This window comes from Spea bombifrons, chromosome 7 (assembly GCF_027358695.1).
Source record: "Spea bombifrons isolate aSpeBom1 chromosome 7, aSpeBom1.2.pri, whole genome shotgun sequence".
In the NCBI taxonomy this organism is placed as follows: Eukaryota; Metazoa; Chordata; class Amphibia; order Anura; family Pelobatidae; genus Spea; species Spea bombifrons.
In genome coordinates, this window is record NC_071093.1 from 11,911,231 (window position 1) to 11,936,533 (window position 25,303).

A 25,303-nucleotide genomic window follows, 5' to 3' on the forward strand; every position below is an offset into this window, starting at 1 on the left:
TATAAAAATAAAATAAATAAAAGCATTAAAAAAAGGGTTTCTTGAGATGCGTTTTATGGATGAACCGGTACGTCCATAGGGAGAACTGAAGGGGTTAAACACTCAAATATATTTTTCAAAACTAAACAACCAGAGGTATTTTTATGGGGATCTATAGACATGTTTCATGATGCCATATCCTCACCATTGTCTACATTATTTAATATAGAAAAATTTTAGTTTTAATGTTAAGCCCCATAATTTCACCAAATTTAAATAAGCTATTGCACTTTAGTCCTTCCTATCTTTTAGGAATATTTGTACACCCTAAAGTACATGTATTTGCTTTTACATTAGGTAATTTGTTTTATTGATTTTTGTCTAAGCTACAGGGGGAAATGAACAAAAGTAAACATCGTGATTGTAAGTGAATGATTTACTGCGTTATAAATGTTAAAGCAGGTTCCCAATGCAAAGTCCTTTGCTGCAAGGTGCAATATGAACAAAAACATTAAAGTCTATATTGTTCCTGTGTTTTGCACATACGCCACAGTTCGCCTGGCCTCTTTTGGTGAACAATAGGTCCTCTTTCGCGGTTTCTAAAATTAAATCAAGTTGTGTTTTGTGCGCCAATCGCTGCACCGGCTCCCTTTACCCTCCACAATCAAATGCAAACTTCTGACCCACAAAACCCTTAATAACTCTGCACCCCCTATATTCATCTACACCCCTAACCACCCTCTTCATTCCTCTCATGACCTGCATCTCTCTGTCATTACCTCTTCTCACCCCGTATTCAGGATTTCACCTGCTCAGCAGCCCTTCTGTCGATTTACCGTCCCACCCTGTCAGACTTTCAAAAGTCATCTGAAAACCCACCTATTTCGAGACGCGTACAACCTTTCCTCCTAACACTCTCAGCCAGCATCCTAATCAAGCCATGTGAATGAACAACAATCTCAAGAGATCATCCAGACCCAATCAACTCACCCCCATCCAAGCTGTCCTCTCCTAATGCTTCACTTCCCCCTCACCCACCCACTAGATTGTAAGCTCACAAGCAGACCCCTCTTCCCCTTTTATACCAAATAATACGTTTCTTATTGTGTGTGACTTTAACTGTTCTCATTGATTGTAACAGCACTACTGAATCTGCTGGCGCTTTATAAATAAATGTAATGTAAACATCCTCCACTTTTACAGCATCCTTCTGGAAAACAAGTTTTCGCATAAAGACCATTGTATTCCAGTTCTTGCCCAGACATGGCACTCACATTCCAGCCATTAAACTTTTGACCTCCTTTCATTTCGCGCCATCATAAATCAGAGAGTGGCGCCAAACTTGAAGGAGTTAAGAGTCTTATACTGAGAGCGATGCCCCACTCCATTATATAACAGCAGGTTACCCTACGTGAATCCTGCATCGAGGAACAGTCATACAGAGGTAGCTTGGCCACAGGGGACAGCACAGTGCACACCGAACGCCGTTATTACGCCTCTCACAGACCCGGACCCCGTACAGTAAATCTTCTCCCGCCCTCCACACGGCTTGAGCAGCTGTAATCCCGCCCCTCCGCTGCAGAGCAACCGTAACGTCGGCACCCACTTAACCTTATTTGGTTTTGGTCACGCCCCTAGAGGGAAAGCGTTTTGGCGCGTTTTGAGTTTGGCGGGAAATTGGTCTGCTGAGGCTTTCTTTCGGGGCTGCGTTCTCTCAGACGTCGCTAGAGGTGCAGGACATTATGGATCCCTTTAAGCTGCAGGTGAGTGACTGTAAACTGCTTTAGTATGGAAGAGGTAGGACCCCCCACGACCCAGCTCACGAGTCCACAAAGTAGCAATTCGATTATTTTACGGTGCTGCACGTTATACAGGAAAACTAAATGACACGACTTACCCCGAACTCCGGGCCTGTACTGTATGATCTGGATGTATCGATAATCACAGTGAGACACGCGAACGTGTTGGCATGTTGTTAAAGACATGCATGCAGTTGCGCTGCGGAATCAATCACGAAAGCACAGTTCGTGAGACTAGCCACTTCTTGTTCGGGCGTTAACGGCATTTCTGCAGTAGAATGTTTAAGCCACGTGGGGCTCGTGCGTAGGGGGTTAAAGTGCTCCTGGCAGGTGATGCGCGTCCCTGCGAAGTCTGCGCGCTAGGAGTTGAGGCGCATGAACTGTTTGGGTTTCTGGCGCCTAAATGTTACATGCATTGCGAATAAAGGTAGTGCCACGTGGTGTATGCCAGCATGCACTGCGTCGGTCTCCATGGTGATTGCTCTGTTTCTCCAACTCGGACCCAGAACTGTTGCTTGTGTCACCATGGAAGCCGAGATCTGTAGGGAGCTGCACAGCATCTTAAAGTGGACTTTAAAATATAATCAAGCATAGAAGAAATCCCCAAAGGAAGAGGAGGCTGCTATCCTCTTATCAATAGTGCTGCTAATGTTCAGTGGCTTTAGAGTAATCCTCTTCCTCCCCTAACTGGCTCCTGTGAGTTCTAGTGGACTTTATGTTCCTCTTTAATGATATTCTCTCTCTCCTCCATTAGACTCGCTCTTCTGCTAGACAAGCGGCAATGCAGAGTGTTAAAGTTATGGTCTCGTTTCAAGAGATCTGTGCTGCCAAACGAGCTCTGGAGTTGCAGGTAATTCAGGTTATGCGTGTGTGATGTCACCCGCGGGCCCTACACTGATTCCAAGAACCCTCAATCTGGGACTCTGTTATGACATCAAACACTAAAGCGCCCTAAGACTGAGTTTATCATCTTAACTTTCCTTCAACAGTCTCTGTCGATGTCAGTGGCCAAACCCTTATCCTTGCCCTGCTTGTTGTCTCGTGATCATCTACGCTTGCCTTTCATTCTATTTCCAAAACTCTCACTTGTGGCTATAAATATTGCTCTTATTCACTCCTTCCTGACACATGATGTCACCAAAGCTCACATTTATGTGCCTGCACTGATCTCCCGTCTTGACTACTGCAACTTGGTTTAGCTGGCCTCCCTTGTACAATCCTTACAATCCATCATGAGTGCTGCTGCCAGGCTTGTCTTCCATTCCCATGACCGCTCCCCTCTGCCAATATCTTCTTGCTGCCTGTATACTTCAGGCTTCCCCTTAAGGACAATGGGTTGTTCTTAAACCCTTTAGAAACAATGCATTGTGAGCCCGTACATGTAGGGGTTAATGTACTTGTGACCCTTTCTAAGGAGTGGGCTATATTTTTTGCCCCTCTATCTAAAGCCGATGTGTCTCCACGCATCTATGAAAACAAGTCGGTGAGGCCATTTTGTCTAACGTGCTATATAAGCAGCTTTCAAAGTTAAAAGGGGCCGTTATAAATGTACATTTTATAGCGTTATCGCACAATCCTGTTGGTCTGTGTTCACGGCAGGGAGCGGATCCGTAGATAGTATCCGTAGATCACTGAGAGCTACTGATGGGCAAATACACTGTTAGCGTTTTCTTTGCATATTCAGCTTTTCTGTGTTGCTCAAAATGTACTTTTTCCTTCTGCAGAAAAATGACTTTTCAAAACGGAAGGAATTCCAAAATTTCCGGAACGTGGATATCATTCCTATGGAAACGTCGTCATCCTCCGATGACAGTTGTGACAGTTTTGGCTCTGATAACTTTGCAAACACAGTAAGCACAGTAGAGGACGCCATGTAACTTCCCTGATAAAAATGCTAGTAATGTGGCCTTGATTAGAACTACGTGCTTTTGCTAACATTACTATACAGCAGTTATGAATATACCCCATCTCCTGTAATTTCATTCTGCTTTACGCTGGCTTTTCTAGGTAGTAATTGTTGGAAGTAGATTATCTACTTATTCTACCCTTTGAAATGTCACCTAACCTAAAATGCCTGATGATTGCTATAACAGCTCTTAAATGATTTGTAAACCTCAGCTATTTTCTTAGTAACAAAAGCTATTCTCTTGTAGTGCACTTGTAAATGTGATTTGCACTCCGAGCAGTTTGTGGAAAATTGCTTCTTTAAAACTATTTTTTTTTTCTTGTAGAAGAATAGGTTCAGAAAAGGCACCACCGTAGAACTGGCTAAAATATTTTCTGAGGATTCGGATAATGAGTCGTTCTGTGGGTTTTCAGAGACTGAAATCCAGGACGTCATGGTGAGTCACCGGTTTTCAGCCGTGCGCATTGTAGTACTCTGACATTGAAAATGAATAAAGAAATTAAAACCCCATATGGAGACCGTCTGACTTTAAAGGGATTAAATGACTGAATGGGAGAACTCTTGACGCTCAATGTTCCAGGCTAGGTCTAGGAATTGAGATTATTTAAAATTAATCTGTTTAATAAAGTGCTAGTGGAAGTTGCAGCCTCCGATTGCTCCCATGACATGTGACCGCTTGGCTCCGTGTCGTTAAGTTGGGGAAAATGTGCAAAAAGAATAATTAAACATTTAGAGGCAATCTTACTGAAGTTTATGTAGGGATGTTTCTCCGTTAAAGCCTTCTATTGGGTAATGAAACATTGTTCATGTAAATCCATCAGATTGCATGACATTCACTTCCAAAGGAGCATTATCTCTTAAAAGCTCATTTTGTTTTTGAACTTTTATTTGAAGGCCTGTTACAGATTCCAATAGAAGGTAAAAATTGTTAACTGTCGTTTTAGTATTCTACTCTGTAAAGTCTGGACGTAACATGCATGATTTGTACATGCGACCCTGACTAGGGCATACATGTCTCTATACTTGAATTGTGAGATGAAGCTTAGATACAGTTTAGAAGTCTGAAAGCCACCTATAATATCAATGTTCCGTTATTAGTGGTTCAGCTTCAATAAAACTGACAAGTTGGATGTGTAACAATGAATAAGTTGGTTTTAGTTTTAATATGCATTTTTTGTATTAGAAAATTGAGTCTGATTCTGAAGATAAGAGGCCAAAGAGAGGTCGTCCCAAGAGAAATGTGCCCCTAAGAGTAGCCCTGAAATTTCCACCCAAGAGGAACTCCACAAAAGAGAGCATATCTCAGAAAGAAGTGAAAGTTTCTGAAGACTCTGACGAGAAAGGATCCAATTTCTTAGAGAAACGTGCTTTGAACATTAAAGAAAACAAAGAAATGGTATGTAGAATGCTCACGTGAATGCATCTTTAAAGGAGAGTCTAAAGCTGTGTAAAGTGACTTTCCCCCCTCTCATCAGCTTGTATGGTCCTTTCTTGATCTTTGTGATGGGCTTGGTTGCGTTGGATAGTGGCAGCTATATAGCTTGTAAAGAGAATTGTGTTTAGGTTGCTGAAGGACAAAACTTGATATTATATTACAGCATGTCTACTACTCCTCAAACGTTCAAAAGTATTAAAGGTGTTGCTCACCTGGTGTGTTAGACATAACCGAGAACTAGACTTTTTTTTTTTTCTTCCTTTAAATTGCGTTCAGTATGTTCTAATGCCCTGGTTGAGGTAAATCTAGTAGGCGTATATAGAGTTGAACTTATTTTCCTTTCCACCTTTTCCAGTTTTTACGTTAAACCTGCAATTCTTGTGTAGTCTGTGTTATGTGGTTAGTTGCCTTTAGCAACCTCTTCTGATATTATTGTTTTCTGAGATGTTTTCTTTTCCTGTAACGTCTAGCTGGCAAAACTAATGGCTGAACTGAACAGCATACCTGGCTTCTTTTCAAGTAAAAATCCATTCTCTCCTTCCGCCCCGGTAAGTAATGTCTCAATAGTATTTTGACAGCTTATTTAAGTTGGCGTTATTATACAACAAATCAAGATATCTGTTGGCAACCAAATCTCTGATCTACGTTAAACAAGATCCTTATCTTTTTTAATTTATGCCTCCTTAAAGCGTTGGTTTTATATACTTTGGTCACTTAAATGTTGGGCAGGGAGAAGCCACGTCCAGATGATATGCTCTTATAAGAGCCTTCTCACACTCAAAAAATGAGTAAACGAGTAGATTTGTTATTTTTCTACATGTATGTGACTCCACATATACTGGGAAAGGTACTTTGAACATGCCATTGTAGAACACACAGGTTAAAAGTTTTAACTTCCCATTCCTTAAGGTGACATTTGAGACTAATATGTGCTGCTTGTGCGATAGCCTTTGTGAAAATAGTTTCTCTTTGTTATATGTATTATATAATATATATTTTTATTTTTAAGAAACTGAAACGAGGTCCTAGAACTCCTCAGTCGGGTGGGTGTGCCAGAAAAAATCCTGACCGACGCGCCCGTCCTCACACTAGGTCAAGGTCCCTCGTTGATGGACCACCTAGCCCACCTCCTGAGGATGAGGAAGATGACCACTTCTATTTAGTGAGGAAAAGAAAAATCTTTGACGATGACGAGGCAAGTAAAACAGCGTTTGTGCAAGTGTTGCATTACTGTTTTTTCAAAGGGTTTTATATCATTTGGAATAAAAATAAAGATTTATACGTATTCATCAAAAATATCACCCAAGCTATTTTATTGTTTCCCTCAATCGCATTACAAATACATTCATTGCTGCTGGTCCATGGTATAGGGGCTGAGTTTATATTCTTTTAGCAAACTGTGTTAATGTTTGCTTCTTACAGTCCCAAAGCCAAAACCTGTGAAAATCATATCAATAAATGTGTAAAATTTGTTTTAGGATGAAGCCTATGTGCCGAGGCGCAGCCGTCCAAGTGCTATGGCTTATGCCCATGTTGTACGACCCGTAGAAGAGATCACTGAAGAAGAACTCAATGCCATCTGCGGCAATGTCCGTGAGAAGGTGTACAACAGATCAACAGTGAGTATATTAACTTTTTCGTGTGGGGCACGCACTTTTTTTCTCTTCCTGTCTGGGCTTGCAGCTGTAGTTGTGTTTTGGAATTAATGCTTAAAATGAAGTTTAAAATATTTATGTGGAATACCAGCCAATTACAAATATCTGCGTTGCTTCCCCAGGGAACAACTTGTCATCAATGCCGCCAAAAGACGATAGACACTAAAACAAATTGCCGTAATCCGGACTGTATGGGCGTGAGAGGGCAATTTTGTGGCCCTTGCTTAAGAAACCGGTATGGGGAGGATGTAAGAACTGCACTGCTGGATCCAGTAAGTTAGACGATGTAAAAGGCTACGGAAACTGCATTTAATCCTAATGTTAAAGCTCCTGACGTTCCCCTCCCATTTATTTATTTTTTTAGGAATGGCGCTGCCCGCCTTGCAGAGGGATTTGTAATTGTAGCTTCTGCAGACAGCGCAACGGTCGCTGTGCCACTGGAGTACTGGTTTATCTGGCGAAGTACCATGGCTATGACAATGTCCATGCTTATCTAAAAAGGTATTTACTCAAAATGCATACTTATGTTACCAAAAATGTCCCTGTTATCGGAATTTTTAATTCTCATTTGTGTTTTTTTTTTTTTTTTTTTTTTTTTTTTTCAGCTTGAAACAGCAACTTGAAATGGAAGATTAAGCACCTTCAGTACAAGGATTACTGATACCGCTCTCAAACACTGGCATCCTGCCTAAATCTTTTTTTTTTTTTTTTTTTTCTGTTTGCTTTATGAGAATGAAATGTAATTTCTGTTATCAGAACTGGTTTGCCATGAAAACATTTGGAATATTTTCTGCATATCCAGTAACATAAAGCCGAAACCCTTGCTTAAAGATAATGTGCATTGTATGCACTTTTTCTTAATTCTGTTGCTTTAACATCTAACCTTTTTCAAATCAATGTCCCTGTAATGCTTAGGAACCTGCTTGCTGTTAGTTGGCAGCGCATTCTTTTAAATCATAATGTAACTCTTAATTCCAAGTATACTACCAGCAATGCTATGCTTAGGGGCCCTATTAGAGTTTTATCTAAGTTTACTTTATATAGATAAGGTTAGCATTAGTTTAACGAGCTGTAAATATTTTATATATGTATATAATTTTGAATTGGCAAATCTCATTGCTGTGAAAGTTACCAAGTAATTTGTTTCATTGATCATTCACACAAGGAACACAATTTCTAGTTGTTTCGAAATCCCATCCTTGTACATGAGAAGTTAAGCTCACGTTTACCCCTTTTCTTGACAATGATAAAATCTGTGTCCACATTAAGTGTAAGTGATGTGTTTGAACATTCACAAATAACTTTAATGAGGATGGGGGGTGGAGGCAGTATTTTACAGCCTCTTCCCTGGGTCGTGTACAATGTGCCTTTTCTATGATTGAGAAATCCATGTTACCAATAAGGGTTTCTTCTGTCAGCCAGCTGCCTGCAGGCTTCTCTCAGTGTGGAGTTCTGCGATATCCTTACAATGGATAAAGTTTGCTCGGCTAAATAAAATTGTGTTCAAATTGGCTGGAATCATTTGAAGATTACAGTAATGTATGAAAATACTGAAGCCTGAGCTGGCCAGAGCCGAGAACGGAAGGTTTTATGCACTTCTGTCAAATGCAAAAATTGAAAGCAATACACTTGCTTAATCCTAGTTTTGTAACATTCTGAATGCTCATGAAGTAGGTAATGCGCACATATGTATGAATATCTCTTTAAATAACCTGTATTTCATCTTACAGATTATTCATTAATATAAAGTGCATTCCTGTTTTAGGAAAGTGTACTTTCCTATTTGTAAAATATATACGCAGACCTGTACTGTATAAGGTTCGCAAAAAAATTTAGTTTTATATTAGAAACAAATGTGTAAAAACTTTAACCACATATTTTTATTTTAAGAAGAGTATGTCAATCCTGTGAAGCTGTAAATAAACATGTCCCATTTCAAATAAAGTTTGACGTTTTCCATAAGGAAGTGTTCCATGTTCATGTGCCGGGGCCGCGTAGCGTATAGTCTTATCTAATAGAGAAAAAGTTTAAATGAAAAATCTCTGATAAAGACATCTTTATTTCCAGGAGCAGCTTTAGTGAAGGCTAAATGCATACTGTTTTCTAAAGGTTTTGTTCATAATCTATTTTCAGAGTACATAATTAAAATGGAAACAAACTACTTACAGCTGGTTATGGTTTTGCTGCAGGATGATATATAAAAGGCATATAATATTCAAGTTGTTTAGATAATGGCTGTTCCTGCTGCGTTTAAATCTTAGTGATGGTTGTTTATGTCTGTGATTACATTTTTATAGTTATTTAAACAGCTGCATACAGGGAGTATTTATCTTTGAAGACTGTCAAATTTGTTTCATTCGGGAATCAACTAAGCAGTGTTACGGCTTTTCTGGTGACAACCCTAGGTAAATAGAGCCTCTAAAGCACTTTTATTGCTACATTTGGTTATAGGCACCTTTCCCTTAGAGGTGGAAAGCAAGCACACTCTTCATTATGTGTAACTGGTGTATTGCTCTGCGTTACTGTAATGTGAGAGCCCTTACTGGGTAACAGACATTCATTAAGGACTTTGCAGAAAAGTTAATGTTTCACTGACAGGCTTGGCATGCCCTCCTCTGCTGTTCACACACATACTAACGCTCTCACACACACTTTTACACTTACAGATCCTCCCTCATGACTTCACATTCAGCCACTATTTTATGGCTGCTTCTACAATGTGCAAGCAGCCTCTTTTACTGTGGGGTCTCATAAGCTTTGATAAGTGACCCCTCTAATACTTCAGAATCTTTAGACCGGTTGTGCTTCATAGTTTTGCTTAAAAGGGACAGTTTGCAATTTGCACCATCATTTGGGGCCAATCTTCCTAGAGGAGCAGACATTTGGAATAAAGCATGCGTTACAAACCACAGAAAAGAGAAAAAAGGGTCCGCCGGGGCGTTTAAGTAGAACTCTACTGAGGAAATGACATCAGGAGAGGGCAGATACTTGCCATTTATCCTAATCCCTTTTAGCTGGGTGAAAATTCTAACTTGTAAAGGCTGGAAAAACTGCCTAAGGTCAAAAAAGCAATTTCCACATCAAGAAAATAACGCAGAAAAAAAAAAACCCAAGTGGAAACCTAGCCTTATTAAGCTTTTTTTTTTGGTAGCGCAATCAGTTTGGGCAACTCCTTCGTAATGCATAGTGAGGTTTGGGAGATGAATCGGTTACATATACGATACTTAAGTCTTAAGAGTGACACATAACATTACTAAAGTGCTACATCAATTTTAAATTGTAGCATTTTAGATGTTTAGAAAAAACTTTACTTGAGGCTCACTTTTATGGGCAGAAGACGTATGTGGCATGACTGATTAACTTGGTACGTATTTCACGTGGTTTGCTCTTCCGTCCGGGTGAAAGACACTAAGCGTTCTTTCCCTTGAATGTCTAAATCTCACGCAGGCGCTTACTCAAAGTGAGCATATCGCATATAAGGACAGGTGTTTCACCTAACACATCTCCTGCGTGAAAAATAGTGTGGCGGAAACGCTAAACTTCAAGCGTGGTCCCTTATTAAGGTTAATATGATGGCTGTAGTGTCCCTTTAACGTTATTCTAGCTGTTGAGTTTGAGTTTTTTTCTGTGCAATACCTAGGACATGAAATGCACGTAACGTGAATAATAGTTCCACATAAACATCAGCTGCTTGAAAAGTTTATAGTAGTTTTAGCAGAGTTCAATCTTTGCGTCATGGTGCTTTATAAGATTAGATTGAATACTCACGGCTGATATAACTAGGAACAAAAATGTTTTACAAGCTCAAGAGCAAACCAACGCCAGCAATAGCCCATTTTGAAGGCCTCTCCTTGGTCTTCAAATGAAAAGCCCACACATAAGTAGACCCTCGTAGTTTTGTTTTGTACACTGGACAGTCATATATGTTTCTTGTCTCTTGTCTGTCATTTGGGATAGCTCTCACAAAGATTACAGGCATGACTGGAATGGGAGCCTTTAAACATGCTTCTGCCATATGACCGTTCTGTACATCCCACCGTGCACCTGCAACAACATCAGGAAGTCTTAAATGCCAACATACATGTAATAAGTATTTATTGTAATCATCAGCGAGTGTAAGCAATTCTGATTTTAGTTTAGAAAATTACCCATCAAACAAAATCTAATCAAAAAACTTTTACCACTAGTAGTATTTACCATATTTAAATGTAAGTAACCCCTGAGTCCCACCATACCCGTCTAGTCTCTCCACCGCCAGTCTATTTTCTAAAATATTTTAGAGGGTAACAAAATGTCTTCTCCCCTTTAATAGCTGAACCATGATGTGGTACTCTCGTCTCAACCGCTGATATATTTGTTTCAGACTTTGAAAATCATTTGTGTACTTTTCCTAGTTTTTGGCGGTTTCTACACAGTCCATGTAAAAAAGATGGAATAGCTTTGTTTGAAATAGCTTGTGTGTGTTGTGATCTATCCACCTATGCAAGATTGTTCATCAAGCCACAGATATCTGCTGTATACATTTGCTAGAGGGCACATATCTGCCTATAATCCCAAAGTTTCTGTCCAGTAGCCCACTCTAGAGACTGCTCTTTGGGGTAATTATTCATGCCTAACCAAAGGATATTTAGAGGGTTAGTATAGCATGAACTTCACCCTGACACCCCATGATACCCCTATGAAGGTCATTACGCCAAATAAGCAAACCCCTTTACGTGTATTATTGGGTAATTATTTTGACTTTTATGCATAGAGACAATTTTCATTTTGTTTCTATCCAAAAAGTGATATATTAGGTTGAGGTCTGCTACATGGCAGGCATCGAGAAAGGTCTGAGATGACCTCCTGAAAGTCTGGATTACAATACAGAGGCAAATACACAGAGAATCTCCTCTGTAAACCACAACGCATCAACGCAAGCCCTATTTGCCAGAGAAAAGATTGGAAATTAAATTTAATTAATTTGTCATCTGCCCGTCTAAAAGGCAGGGTATGAAGTGAGAAAACCAATTGAAGCACAGTAAACATCTTGATCAGCTTTGCCCTGCCTGTGAATGTTAATTGCAACAAGTTCCAGGCTTTTAGTTCCGCAGTCACCTTTTGGATTATATCATTTATATTTAATATACCGTATTTGCTCAATTATAAGGAGTTTCCCGTGATCTCTGACAGCCGGGGAAGGTCTGCACGATGGACGCAGACAACCCCCGCTGCTAACCGCACTTCCTCCCGGCTGCAGCGGAAGTTGTCTACGCGAATCGCGTAGAGCTCTACACGCTGCCCGGACTACGCACCGGGGACTTAGAAGCTCCGGTAAATTTGGAAAAGGGAGGGGGAGGGAGTGTTAAATGGGGGGCATAAGGCATTTCTGGAGGCAGAGCGCTCTGTGAAATGCCTTTTAACCCTCTATACGCCACTCTGCCTCCTGAAATGCCTTATACCTCCCTATATGCCACTCTGCCCCATAATATGCCTTTTAACCCCCTAAATGCCAGAGTGGCATATAGGAGTATAAGGCAATTATGGAAGCAGAGTGGCACATAGGGGGTCAAAAGGCATATCATGGGGCACAGTGGCATATAGGGGGTATACTGCATTTCTGGGGCAGAGTGACTTGTCTAGGTTATTAGTAAATTCTGCAAGGCCTCAAAACCTTAATAATGTACCCAATATGGCTGCAATTGATTGCTTTGGGTTTGAAGCAAAAAAAAAATCTTCAAAAGTAGTCACGAATGCTTATTTTTGATCTCCGAGTAGTCCGGATAAATATCCAGCACCCTAAGAATGGGATCTAACGGTAGATGAAATAATAGGTGGGAAAATGGGCATCCCTGATGTTGAACACAATTTCCGTGTCCAAGCTGAGCAACTCCTGAGCAGGGATGAGCAGATTGTCTTCAGCATTCACCACGGCTGCCCTGCCCACACCTCCTACCAGACAGCTTCCCCATCAAGAAACCCAATGGATGATGTGTTAGAAGTGAGGGTAATCACTGTTGCAATCTATCTACCATTACTTTAGACAACATTATAATATCCTGATTCAGCAATGTTATAGGGCGGTACAAATTAACTTTATCTGGATATTTTTATCTAGACAATGACAAATTTATTGGATTTTTGTTTATTGTATTTTTTTTTGTAGATTTACACAAGGATTAAGATAAACCCATCTGAGAAAACCTGAAATTATGTACCTGTGGGGGATACTCGGAGATCATTGTTGCAAAAGCATACCGCCAATATGTTTGATATTCTGAGTTACACTTTTTTCTGCTCAAAATATCTTTCTTCTCCCTTAACATAGGCTTTGCCATGTAAAATATTTCAGTCTGATGTATATTGCCGTTAAAAGAAATTTGAATAGGAAACTCCTCTATCAGCTGATGTCTATTATTCAACAATTTATGTTGACAAAGCATGTTAGCTGTCGTGTTTAAGAGTACATAACATGGAAATGACTGAATGCCGACACATGAAATAGCAATGGACGGAGTCCAGTTCCTACCTTCTAGGTATAGACCATATATGTATGCCCCTTCCCTGGCAGGCTGAGAAAATTCCTCCTTGTATTTCTTCATGACGTCCACGGTCAGATGCATTTTATCCAGAGGCCATTCGTTTTTCCGAGCTAAGCTTTGCATGACAGCTGCAGGGAATACATGTATAGATACGGAATTTTATTCTTAAAAGAATTCCTTATGCCGTAAGAAACCACACAATTCACCTTTTAAAATGACCACCGTTTTTCGTTCATGTTATTACAAATGGCTGCAATCTGGGGGCTTGTGAACAGAAGTCTATTATGTACAATAGAAAATTGAATCCATGTTATGGCAAGATCAACAAATGACTGCCAGAGAGCGGTATTTGTAAGTCTTAAAACACTTGGGGTTTTCTGTTCCCAAAGTAAATTTGTTCTGTGTTCACGTAGCGACGTTACAGCACCATATCGAGAAGGTTGTGTTCTTGGATAAGTCTACATGATGCAGCATTAAAGTCGAATGCTTATTTGTGCAGGAAGATCAGATAATATGGGAAAGGGACATCATTAAGGGACACATCAAGATGCTTTTGTTAATTTGAATTATGTTTATTATGTTTGAATAAGTAAATCTTCAACCAGTCAAATGTTATATTAGCAAATGTCATCTTTTACTAAACTTTATATTAACAAATTTTTCAGGTTCGATGATTTGTCTTTTTGAAATTGTATAAATGATCATATTTCCTGTGGTTGAAAGTCTGCAAAATGTGGAAAATGAATGCATCTTCGACCAAATAAATTCAACTGACATTCTAAAGGTCACACTATAAATATATTTGAGTATAATATTACTAATTCCAGTGGCAATTCTGTATATGCACAACAATGATTGTGATCCTTTACTTTAATTGTGCTATCTAATGTTCTGAAGTACAATACAATATGTATTCATCAATTGATAAATATATTCTAAACTACCAAACATCCATTTAAGTATGATAAGCATGGAGGGAAATAATCATTTATGACACACAGCTTAAGCTGTTCTAGTAATCATGTTGAAAAATATAATATTTATTCATTAGATCAAATTTAATGAGGCCTCCTGGCAGTAATTATAAAAATTACTGTAGCAGTAAATTACTAATAAGTTGTGATGTGATTCCTACCTGTGAGGAAGGACTGGGGGTTGAAAAAGCCTGATATCCAGACGACACTTGGGAGAGAAAGATCTTGAGTCCACGTGTCAAGTTCCCGGCATCGAAGGAGAAGATCGCAATACCTTCAGGATTAACATAAAAAGAAATCAGTTGAGTTGAAGGTTAAATGAACACAGAATTAATATCCCTTACCCTACAAACTATGTTCAAGATGATACTTTCACAAAATATGATCCTGCAACTGGTTGTACCTTTCTTCCCATGTAATGTCATGTAATTAAATTCTACTACTCTAAGTTTGAATTACAATTGGGCGATCCAAGGTGGGTGCTAAGGCTGTACTGGCTCCACTAACTATTTTACCAGTGGATATATATATATATTTAGAAGTATCTGAAATATAATAAATAGAGTATCCGCTGTTATCCCCTGCAGTAAATTATTCACATTCTCATACAGACTTTCAATACAGTGCAGTGAAAAAGTATTTCCCCTTCACGCTTACATTTTTTAGATCATCCAACTTATTTAAATATTACAAAAAGATAAGCAGAGTAAACACAAAATGCAGCTTCTGAATATTTTTTTTCTTGTACAGAAGTAAAAAGCTATCAACCCTACCTGGCCCTATGTGATTGTAAGTAATTGTACCCTTAGTTACTGAATCTACCAATTAACAAAATTGAATTGATAATTGGGTTCAATTTCACTAGACACACACACAGGCATGATCACTGCCAGCCCTGTGCTAAACATCAATTAAATAAAATCTGTAGTGCAAAGTGAAGTAGGCTAACCCGTCTCCAAAAGCAGCACGTGATGCCACAATCTAAAGATGTCATTGACAGCTATCAGTCTGAAAAGTGTTACAAAGCCATCTCTAAGACTTTGGGATTCAAGCGAACCACACTGAGGGCCATTATCTACAAATGGAGGAGACTGGATCAGAGGTGAACCTTCCCAGGAGTGACTGCCTACCAAAATTCCCGAGAGCTTAGTGATAACTCAGGAGGTCACAAAAGAACCCAGGCTAACATGTAAGTGTAAAAAATGGGCCTGAGGAAGTGTTGCCCGCAACCCCATCCTAGTCTGGGGGGGCTGGTGCTAGGAGCCCATTGGTATGTCTGGGGGGGCTGGTGCTAGGGGCCCATGGGGCCTCGCGTCCCTGCGACCAAGAAGTGGCCCAGCCTCCCTGCTCTCTCCAGTGTCATGTCACTGACAAATAAAAGGAGTTTCTTTATTGTTACCAAATATTCAACCAATATTTTTTTTATATTGTGAACTCAATATTTTTATTTTCATGGTATCTGCACTAAAATGGATAGTGCTAGAACGGAATCACCATGGTTCCATATCACAATTTGAAAACAATCTTGGTTAATCTCCACCGTAGACGTGTTATTTTTTGGATATTGGACCAAAATAAGCATATTAATGAAAGGATATACGGATTCTCAATCTGTACTTTTAAATCTTACACTATGAATAACGATTAATCACATTAAGAATGGTCAGAAGTGTTAGTACATATGAGATTTGTGCACCATGTTTTGCAAATCCATACTGTAGCGCTGCAATTGTGTCATCATATATCTGTATGCAGGAGACCTCTGAAGAAAAGTCAAATGCAAAGTGCTTGTTAATGGAATATAAATGTCAAAATGTTACATAATCTAAGCGACACTTTGAGATATTTTGCCCAAGTACTATGGTTGGTAAGTCAGATGCTTGAAGTACGTAACTAAACGATAAAACATGAATCAACATGCATGTTAATTTGTGTTATTTAGAAATCTTGCTTACAAACAACATAGAAGGGTCATGGCATCTTCGGTCTCCTGAATGGAAATATATACCTTACATGACAAGGAGAAGACCTCCGGTTTTATGACAGATTAGAAGAACATGTATTTGCATTCTTTCTGGTGACAAGAAGAAGCAAAATTATTAAAAGTCTTACTCTTTAGGGAGGTGGAGGCCAGAAATCTAGCACCCTCTTCTCCCACCAAAAAGTAAAACCTTTGGAGACTCAAATACACAGCGGCATCGACGAAAAACCTTCACACCGATGACATGAGAACACATTGCTGAAACACCACAGTGATGCACACCAAGATGTGAGCCCTCTTCTGCGGGTTCTGGATTAGTTTGGGATTCATGCATCCTGAGCCTCAAAGCCAGATGATCAAATGTTTCCCCTTCTTAAGGGTGATAGATCTTCATTGCTCAAAAATAGATGAAAACAGAAAGCATGAATGGGTCTTGGTAGTACGGAAGAGTTTGGAACATATGCTGGCTGGAGCAGAATTAAGAATAATGCTAATGTCCAAAGAGCATTGGGCTACTACTAATGATCAGGGACGTTTCCTTTCTCCTGTATGCCCACAGCGATATGCCGCAACAAATGTCTGAGTTTATGAATATGATGATTTAGTAAAAGACACTGAATAATGGATTCAAGTTTCAGCCATTTTGTCAAAATTGGAAAACCGAATTTTGTAGAGGAAGTTTTTAGACTTTATTTTATGTCCTGCATGTAATATACGTAGCTAGCCAGTAGCCAGTTCCACCATGGGTTTAAGATTTGTAAATAAGTCAGGGGTGTATTCAAGACAATGTTGAAAGTTGGATAATACTTCTTTATTTCTTTACACAAACTTCAAATGACTAAAATAAAAAAGGACTGATTGTTCTTGTCGCCATACAAGAAATCTAACAGTACAAAGTCTCCTGTGGGAGTGATAAGATTGTGTAAAGCAACATGAGATTATTCTGTATACAGCGGCTTTGTCTTTGTAAAGGCCTCTAGTTAATTAATTAAAAGGCTCAAATCAGCTTACAGAGGGTGGGTGTTAATAGTATTATCAGATGAGAGATACTGGTATGTAACAACTACCTGTTATAACAGGGTTAACTTTCCATGATGCTTTTAACTGTTATCTAGCGCTGATATGGGTCTTATAGGCAGAACACAATTGCTCATCTATACATTTGGGTTATTCAAAGTATTTAGTGCAATTGTAGGCATTGCCTAATTAACATCGTAAGCATACTGAAGGGACTTTTTCAATTGAGTAAAATCACACAGCATAACTTCTCAATCATTGTTATCATACATTAATGAATATATTATTATTATCTTTTATTTATATAGCGCCAACAGTTTACGCAGCGCTTAATACAATACATACATTCAAGGGGTCTGACAAGATGAGAATTGACAGACTAAGACAAACCGAACCGATACATTAGGTGGAGAGAGCCCTGCTCGCAAGCTTACAATCTTCACACAAATTAATCTGTACTTGTGTGAATGTAAAGATCTAACTTTCTCTCTCTACCTTTAATTATTTTTATTTTTAGATGTTTTAAATTTTTTTTCATGTTTCAGTGCTGCTAATGCATTCAGGGCTGGTGCTAAGATCTCTAGCCCTTTCTAGCACCCTAGGGGGATTATGTTTCCCTTGTCTTTCCAATCAGTATATTTTTGTTGTACTGTCATGGGACAAGCAAGGAAAATGTATTGCCAGTACGTAGAAATAATCCATTCTGATGCCCACCTAGAGCCTGCACTTACTTGCTAACACACCAGAGATGCCCCTACCAGCTTGGCTCTGTAAGCAGTTTGCTTATATGGTGGGGCCAACCATCAATGCACCTACTCCCGTCTCCAGAGACGTTGTTAAATAATATATATATATATATATATATATATATATATATATAATTACTACAGCTTTGTAAAAAAATCCTTTGTGTATGTTGGTCCAAAAATAAAGTAAAGTAAAAAGACATATTGATCTGTGTGATACCTTTGAATAAACTTGAACACAGTTGTTGGCCAAATAATGTCTTTGCTATCAGCAGGTATTTTACATTTCCAATTGACAGCACAAACATCAGAACCTTATTTCTAAATGAGTTTACATTCTCTTAGTTTGTGAAGCATCACACTTATTCATGTTGCATCCTATACAAAGAGCTGCATTTGTTGCCCTTTTTGTGTTATAAATGAAGCCAGTATTGTTTGTGCTCAAACAGCAACAACAAACTATATCATTCAATAGATTCATTTTTCATTAATCTAGTCCTTTACTGAAAGAAAGCAAGATTCCCATTATTTTTCTCATTACAGATTTAGGATAATAGGCAAGTTAGGCTAGATGGATTATTTGCCAAACTGTGAGTTAACACTGTTTGTGAAGGACCAAGCCCAGAAAATATATCCTGCATGAAGGGTTAATACATAATTAATAGAGCGGTATAAGATTCTGTATGTCACTGCTTTGTGAATAAACCCATAAGCTATGGGAAAAAGGAACTGAGTTGTGCATAAAGCATTACTAATGATATAATGAAGATATATATATATATATATATATATATATACATACCGTATTGGCTCGAATATGGGCCGCACCCGAATATAGGCTGCACCCTAAACGTTAAGTGCTTTTTTAAAGAAAAAAATGTCTGCCCCCCCCCTGAGATATGCTGCCACTCTATCCCCCCTGAGATATGCTGCCACTCTGCCCCCAAGATGTGGGGGGATTGTACCATTAATCATGATATTACCAAACATTTGTACTTTAGAAACACAATTTTAACAGTTGTCTTTGGATCTTGTCAAAAGTGTGTATGCCAGCAAAGAAATAAGCTGTTACAGGTTATGGGGGAACTCTTTTGTTATGCCCCAAAAATATACATATAAATGATACTCGGTTTACAATAAGTGTCAACGTATTTTAGAGAACACTTTGTAATTTGGAAATACTATCTACATATAGATGACAAGTAGCCACAGTTTGTTACAAATATAAGTGTGTATTCTTGAGAGCTTACGATCAAAATGAAACATTATTTATTAATACCACCAAAGTATCTTAAGGTTCTATGGCTCTTTCTAAAAGAACATTCCTGTTTCTTGGTAAACACCCTTTCTGCATAACAGGTGTCTTTCCACAGCAGCAATTGGTGACCTTTCAAAGAAAAAAATAATTCCAGATTTGACAGTTTCTTAAAATTATGAACTTTAGGTTTTTACTTCAATTTTTTCCCCTAATTTTTCCTTTTGATATTTTTCTGACAGGTAGTCGTGCATGTTAGTTAACCCGCTATGTAAATGGATTTATGTTGAATTTATTATAAAGCAAGAACATACTGAACTACTGTACATTATATAAAACATATAATTTGTGAGTGCATACAGCTTCCCTAGTGAGTCAGAACAACAAATTGGTACTTTTAAATTTTTGGGGCTGTGCTTACATTTTCATTTCCACAAGAATTTGTTTTAAATCAGTATAATTTTCCACACAATTACAGCACAGATAATCTTTAGTGCATTTCAGATGGATCCATTTTAAGATACGGAATTCAATGAATCGCTTTTTAAAATATTGTCTAAAACTAGCCTGCAGACAATGGGAAAGCAAGATAAATTCTAGATTATTTGAAAGTCATTATGTGCAATAAAAATAGGGCTCATTTAAAATCAATTTCAATAAAACAGCAAAGACTGAACTGCAAATGTATGAAAGAGGAAAAGCTAGCAAACAAATTGCAGATAAGCCTACTGTAACTTAAAAAGGAATGTTGCCCATTGAGATTTGTCTGTTACATTCGATCAAGACTTCCCCGTCGAACTCTGCTAACACAGGTTAAGGAATTATTGCCCAATTTTTCATTCTGCTTGAATACTGAAAAGGAAATTGTTCCCAAAATAGAGTCAAAATTATCTATTATCTAACTGTTTTCGATGTTGCTTTCACCCTCTTAAAACATATATATATAAAAATGTAAGCAAAATCCATTAGCTACAGGAATCTTTGCTTTCCATAACACTTACAGCTAAAGGGCAAAGGTTGATGGACTATAATGGACAAAAGTTTTACACAGGTCCGAAAAAATGCTGTAAAGTAAAATGCTTTCAAAAACAGACACGTTCATTTTTACTATTTAACAAAATGCAAAGTGAGCGAGCAGATGAAAAAACAATTCAATATTTGATGTGACCACCCTTCAAAACAAAACAAATTCTTCAAGGTCGCAATATTTTGAAGGAAGTCAGCAGGTAGGTTGTTCCAAACATCTTGTATCTTTACATTTTTGTGGTTTTCCCATTATAAATACATGGGGGGATCTTTTCATACCCATTTACCCCACCCCTTGCCTATTTGTTGTGCAGGAAATGTGTCAGTCAAACTCCCTGGGGAGGAGTCTAATAAGACCCACACCCCTCTGTGTACATGTGCGGAAAGCACTTTCACTGACTTCCATAGGAGCGTTTTCCTGCCACTGACTGGCTGCTTGATGCAGGCAATTTGTGGTTCAAAACATTGGAGTATAGCGTGTGTAAGCTGGAACTGCAGCTTCTCCCTAAGCAATATATATATATATATATATATATATATATATATATATATATATTTTTTTGTTAGTGGCTGCTGGCCTCAAAATGCCAGGAATGCTTTTCACCTCCAGTTCAGCTCTGGATTATCATGTTTACATGTATTACCCCGGGCCTCATTGATTGTGGGATATGTTGATGCTTTATACACAAATAATATCATAAACATCTATCCACATTCATTTAAAAAATAAAAACTCTTCATGAATAAACCTCACCGTGTTTCCACTTTGTTCTAAAAAGGTCTATTGAATTAGCCTATGCAGTGAAACGTACGATAATTAAATGCAGGTATAATGCTGCAAATAATGATTTGAAAACATATAACCCATGGTCTGCTTTGTGTCTTTGTATGAGATGCAACAGCCCGTTAAGTACTTACCACTGAGCCAGGCTGTATGTGGATGGATACGCCAGTTTCATCCAAGTGTGAGGGACATTATCAAAGAAAAGCGCTGACTGCAGTTGCTCCATTTCTGAGGAGATTGCCAACTCACCCTAACAAAAGAAAACATTAGAGTGCTATTTGCTTTTCAGACAGTGGCTGTGATAAGATGACATGATAAATAACAAAGCGATTTTTATTTCTTTTCACGGAAATACACAAGGTACAGGAAGTTTGACACGTGAACAATGCATGTATTTCAGCTTTCAAAAGTCCCACAACTAATTTACTACACACGAATATCGAGCAGTTAACAGTACTTCAGGTATTCTGAAACAATTTATAGATCATAATTCAATTTTCTGCAGACTTTTTTTTCCTTGAGACAGTAGTGACCTTTCCTGTCACAGCAATTAAATCCTGCAAATCGTCAACATTAAAAAATAATTCTGCAACTCGCTGCAGCAGAATTGTGCAGATTTATCAGCAGAATAGATTTTAAGATTATTATTTTATTTGTGACACTTACAACTTCCACGACCCAAACAGCCCCTCCAAGAAAGACTCCACACAGCTGATGACCCCTCTACTGTCCACTTTTGGCAACACTTAAAGCAACTAATCACTAGCAGGAAAGTGCTCTCCTTTAAATAAATGAGAGCACTATCTGCACATGCTTCAGAATTGTCGCCCTCGAGCTGGCGCTGGAGCCCCTCCTGCAATGTAAATAATTAGAGCAAATGCATAGATGGGATTCTCATGAATCTGTATATTCACTGACATCCAAAAATGTAGATTTAAACTACATGTGCTGGCCGGGGGTGTTCCAGTGTGAGTGTCACCGAGCATTCAAAATTATTGGTCTACAAACCAACGCTTCCTGGTTTCAGTAGCGACAGCAGGGGAGGAATTAAATGACATTCAAATTCATTTTTTTGAACACCAATAAATAACCTACATAAAAATGCATGCATTAAATAAAAAATACAATTTTGTGCAGTAGACTGCTATTTCATTGTAACAATAAAAACATTTTTTCCCCTAAAAAAATATATTATTGTATACCATGCAATATATATTCAAAAATATATTATTCCTTAGTGCTTCCTTTTTATGTTAGATAGAACCCACACATATTTGCAGTCTCACAGATTGTTTTACACACTTCGATGAAGAATTTATTTTATTTTATGAATGTATGCTGCGTGTTCGTATATTTCATGGAGTAAAAAAACTGCATTCAGCTAAATATGAAAATATGACAAATAATTATTAGAGCTTTTTTCAAGTTGAGCTCTGGTTCCCTCTATGTATTCGTCTAAAACATCAGCTCTCACTTGCACACGGCAAAGTCACAGCATGAACATCGAGACTTCACATTTTTCTAGCAATATGGCAAAAGCAGATACTGATCCTAAAGGGACCACATCCAGGGTTAAAAGGCAAGTTGAGTCTCAATAGGTCTCATTTAGATATCACTGCACAATCACTCTGCTAAGAATTCACTCTCTGCAAAAATGAATTTCACCGTTTGCAGCTAAAACACTTTATCATGAAGACAGAGGAGTCTGTGTTACATTTATTCTCACCAGTCTCATTTCAAGGTACTAAAGAAAGCAGTGTCACACTACATAATGTTACTCTCTCTACCTCCTAATAGATTGGAAGCTTGCAAGAACAGGGAACTATTCTATTGTTAATTTTTTATATTTTTAATGTTGTTTTTGTTAATCCATATAGCCACAGTGTACTGAGAAACCTGAAGAACGTAGCTATGAACATAAAGCCCATTTTGTCCCAATACTTTCCTTTTCTTGTTGTAGTGTTCAGGATTCAAGGAGACTAAGCGGCCTCTGCAGAACGTATCATCCAGAACGGGCAGTTTGTGATCATCAACACATGATTAGCATGCAGGCAATTATTTATACAAATCCTTTAACAGTACGGCTATCTTTATGTCCAGAGAAGGCTTTAAATTGCATTTGGGTAAAAACGAGGTGAAGTCCCACTGACTCAGCTCCTTGGTAAGTAATATAGCCATGAAAAATTAGATAGGACTCATCAAACTCGCTGGTACTTTAACGTAGCGGCGGGGTAAGCAATATATATGGCTGTGAAGTGTGATGGATTTGCCAATATTTATGCTTTAGATGATTAATGGTATTCGCTGGGTATACCATGAATTCTTGATTTGTTATGGCTATCTTTCTGCAATACAGTAATGATATTTTGTTTAATGTCATCTGTTTCTCCCTTTTTAGACATGTGTTAACAATGCTATAGAAGGTTCACCCATATCATATTGTGTGCTATGATGGTAACCAAAATAATAGCGTTAGCAGTATGTTGTTTAACGATGGTTTTGATTAGCTACAATAATATGAATAGAGTCTGTGATGGATATTACGGCCACCAGAACAATGTATTGAAAAATAACTAGAGTAACTTATTTGATACAGACAAAAGCAAATCCAATAGTTTCAGTTCCATCATGCAGTTGTATGAACATCATCACTTAATTACACATACAATGACCCATACCTTAAGGCCAAGGTCAAGTTCCTTCAGAGAACGTCTGATCTCCTGTATCAGAATGTTCATCCGCTCACATTCTTGAAAACAGACAAGAATATATGGGGACCGTTCTGCTGTTTTTGAAGTTATATCCGACATGTTATATCCCTCAGGGAGTTTTTCTAAAATTTCATCCAAAATTATTTTTACCTTAGGCAAAGAGAAAACACACAAGGGGAAATCTCTGTAAATTCTGTAATTAAATGTAATACGGTAAAACATACTTGCAGTAAGGAACAGTTGTTTTGGTATTATCCACTATATGTGTTAGATTTTTTTAAATCTATTTACCAAAAAATGAATGTATCAAGAACATGAAAGTACTTGTGGCTTTGTCACACCACAGGAACACACGACCCTTCATTTCTTCTACCACCAAAGCCACAAATTTGAAGCATCCACTCCCCACTATTACAATAACAATTCAACATAGGATTTCCAGGATGGAAATGTTAAATGCATACAAAGTCCATTTTGCGTGGACGTTTTACTGCAAGAAAATAAGTGCAGGCCTTCTTTAGTTATTGGATTTAGAAAGCAAGACTATTGCTTGTTTTGTTCTCTCTCCTTGACTGCCTCTACTGAAAGTAATACGTGTACCATTGTATGTTTCTTGCACATGCTCTGAAGAACTATCATTTCAGTGAATGAGACCTCAGTAACTCACTCCCAATTTTCACATACAGCACCTGTTTTAGACATGTTACTAGTTTATTTCTATCATTTAACAAAATACAAAGAGAGTGGATAGAAAAAAATCGAAATCAATATTTGGTGTGATCACCCCTCTGCCTTCGAAACAGCATCAATACTTCTAGGTACTTCGGCAGGTGGGTTGTTCCAAATATCTAACTACAGTTCTTCTGTGGACTCAGTTGCTTCTCTCTCTTCATGTAATCCTTGACAGACTCATCGCATGATGTGGCGATTAGGGCTCTGTAGGAGCCATACCATCAGTTCCAGGACTCCTTGTACTTCTTGACACTGAAGATTGTTCTTAATGACTTTGGTTGTATGTTTGGGGTCATTGTCATTGCAGAATAAATTAGAGGTCAATCAGATGTTTCCCTGGTGGTCCTGGGTGATGGATAAGTATCTGCCTGTACTTTTCAGCATTGAGAATACTATTAGTCCAAATCCCCAACTCCATTTGCAGAAATGCAGCTCAAAACTTGCAAGGAACCTCCACCACTCTTCACTGTTGCCTGCAAACACTCTTGTACCGCTCTCCAGCCCTTCAGCGAACAAACTGTCTTCTGCTACAGCCAAATATTTAAACTTTTGACTCATCAGTCCAGAGCACCTGCTGCCATTTTTCTGCACCCCTGCGCCTGTGTTTTAGTGAACAGCTGAGTTATTTGGTCTTGTTTCCTTGTCGGAAGTATGGCTTTTTGGCTTCTTCCATAAAGACCACTTTTGACCATGTTTCTACTCAACATTGTCCGTTATTTTGTGCTTCTTCAATTTCTACCTGGGAGAGACCTTGCTGATGCAGTATAACTCCCTTGTGTCTT

The 25,303-nt window shown here is 38.4% G+C and overlaps 2 protein-coding genes across 2 annotated transcripts in view; one reads left to right on the forward strand and one right to left on the reverse strand.

Moving 5' to 3' along the window:
• The first annotated feature begins 1,633 nt into the window (after nt 1-1,633).
• CDCA7 (cell division cycle associated 7) lies at nt 1,634-7,557 on the forward strand. Its single transcript, XM_053471607.1, has 11 exons — nt 1,634-1,742; nt 2,533-2,628; nt 3,503-3,628; nt 4,010-4,120; nt 4,868-5,080; nt 5,590-5,667; nt 6,129-6,314; nt 6,598-6,738; nt 6,897-7,046; nt 7,139-7,275; nt 7,380-7,557. Exons 1-11 carry the CDS (start codon nt 1,722-1,724, stop codon nt 7,408-7,410), a joined length of 1,290 nt encoding a protein of 429 aa, XP_053327582.1. The 5' UTR covers nt 1,634-1,721; the 3' UTR covers nt 7,411-7,557.
• Nucleotides 7,558-10,481: 2,924 nt separating this feature from the next.
• LOC128501692 (dynein axonemal heavy chain 11-like) overlaps nt 10,482-25,303 on the reverse strand; it is a 122,706-nt gene continuing 107,884 nt past the window's right edge. Inside the window, exons 78-82 of the mRNA XM_053471259.1 lie at nt 23,757-23,939; nt 21,213-21,328; nt 14,431-14,543; nt 13,283-13,423; nt 10,482-10,818 (exon numbers count right to left, since the gene is read on the reverse strand). Coding sequence (XP_053327234.1) covers nt 10,571-10,818; nt 13,283-13,423; nt 14,431-14,543; nt 21,213-21,328; nt 23,757-23,939 — 801 coding nt within the window. The 3' untranslated portion in view covers nt 10,482-10,570. The remainder of the gene's footprint in view (nt 10,819-13,282; nt 13,424-14,430; nt 14,544-21,212; nt 21,329-23,756; nt 23,940-25,303) is intronic.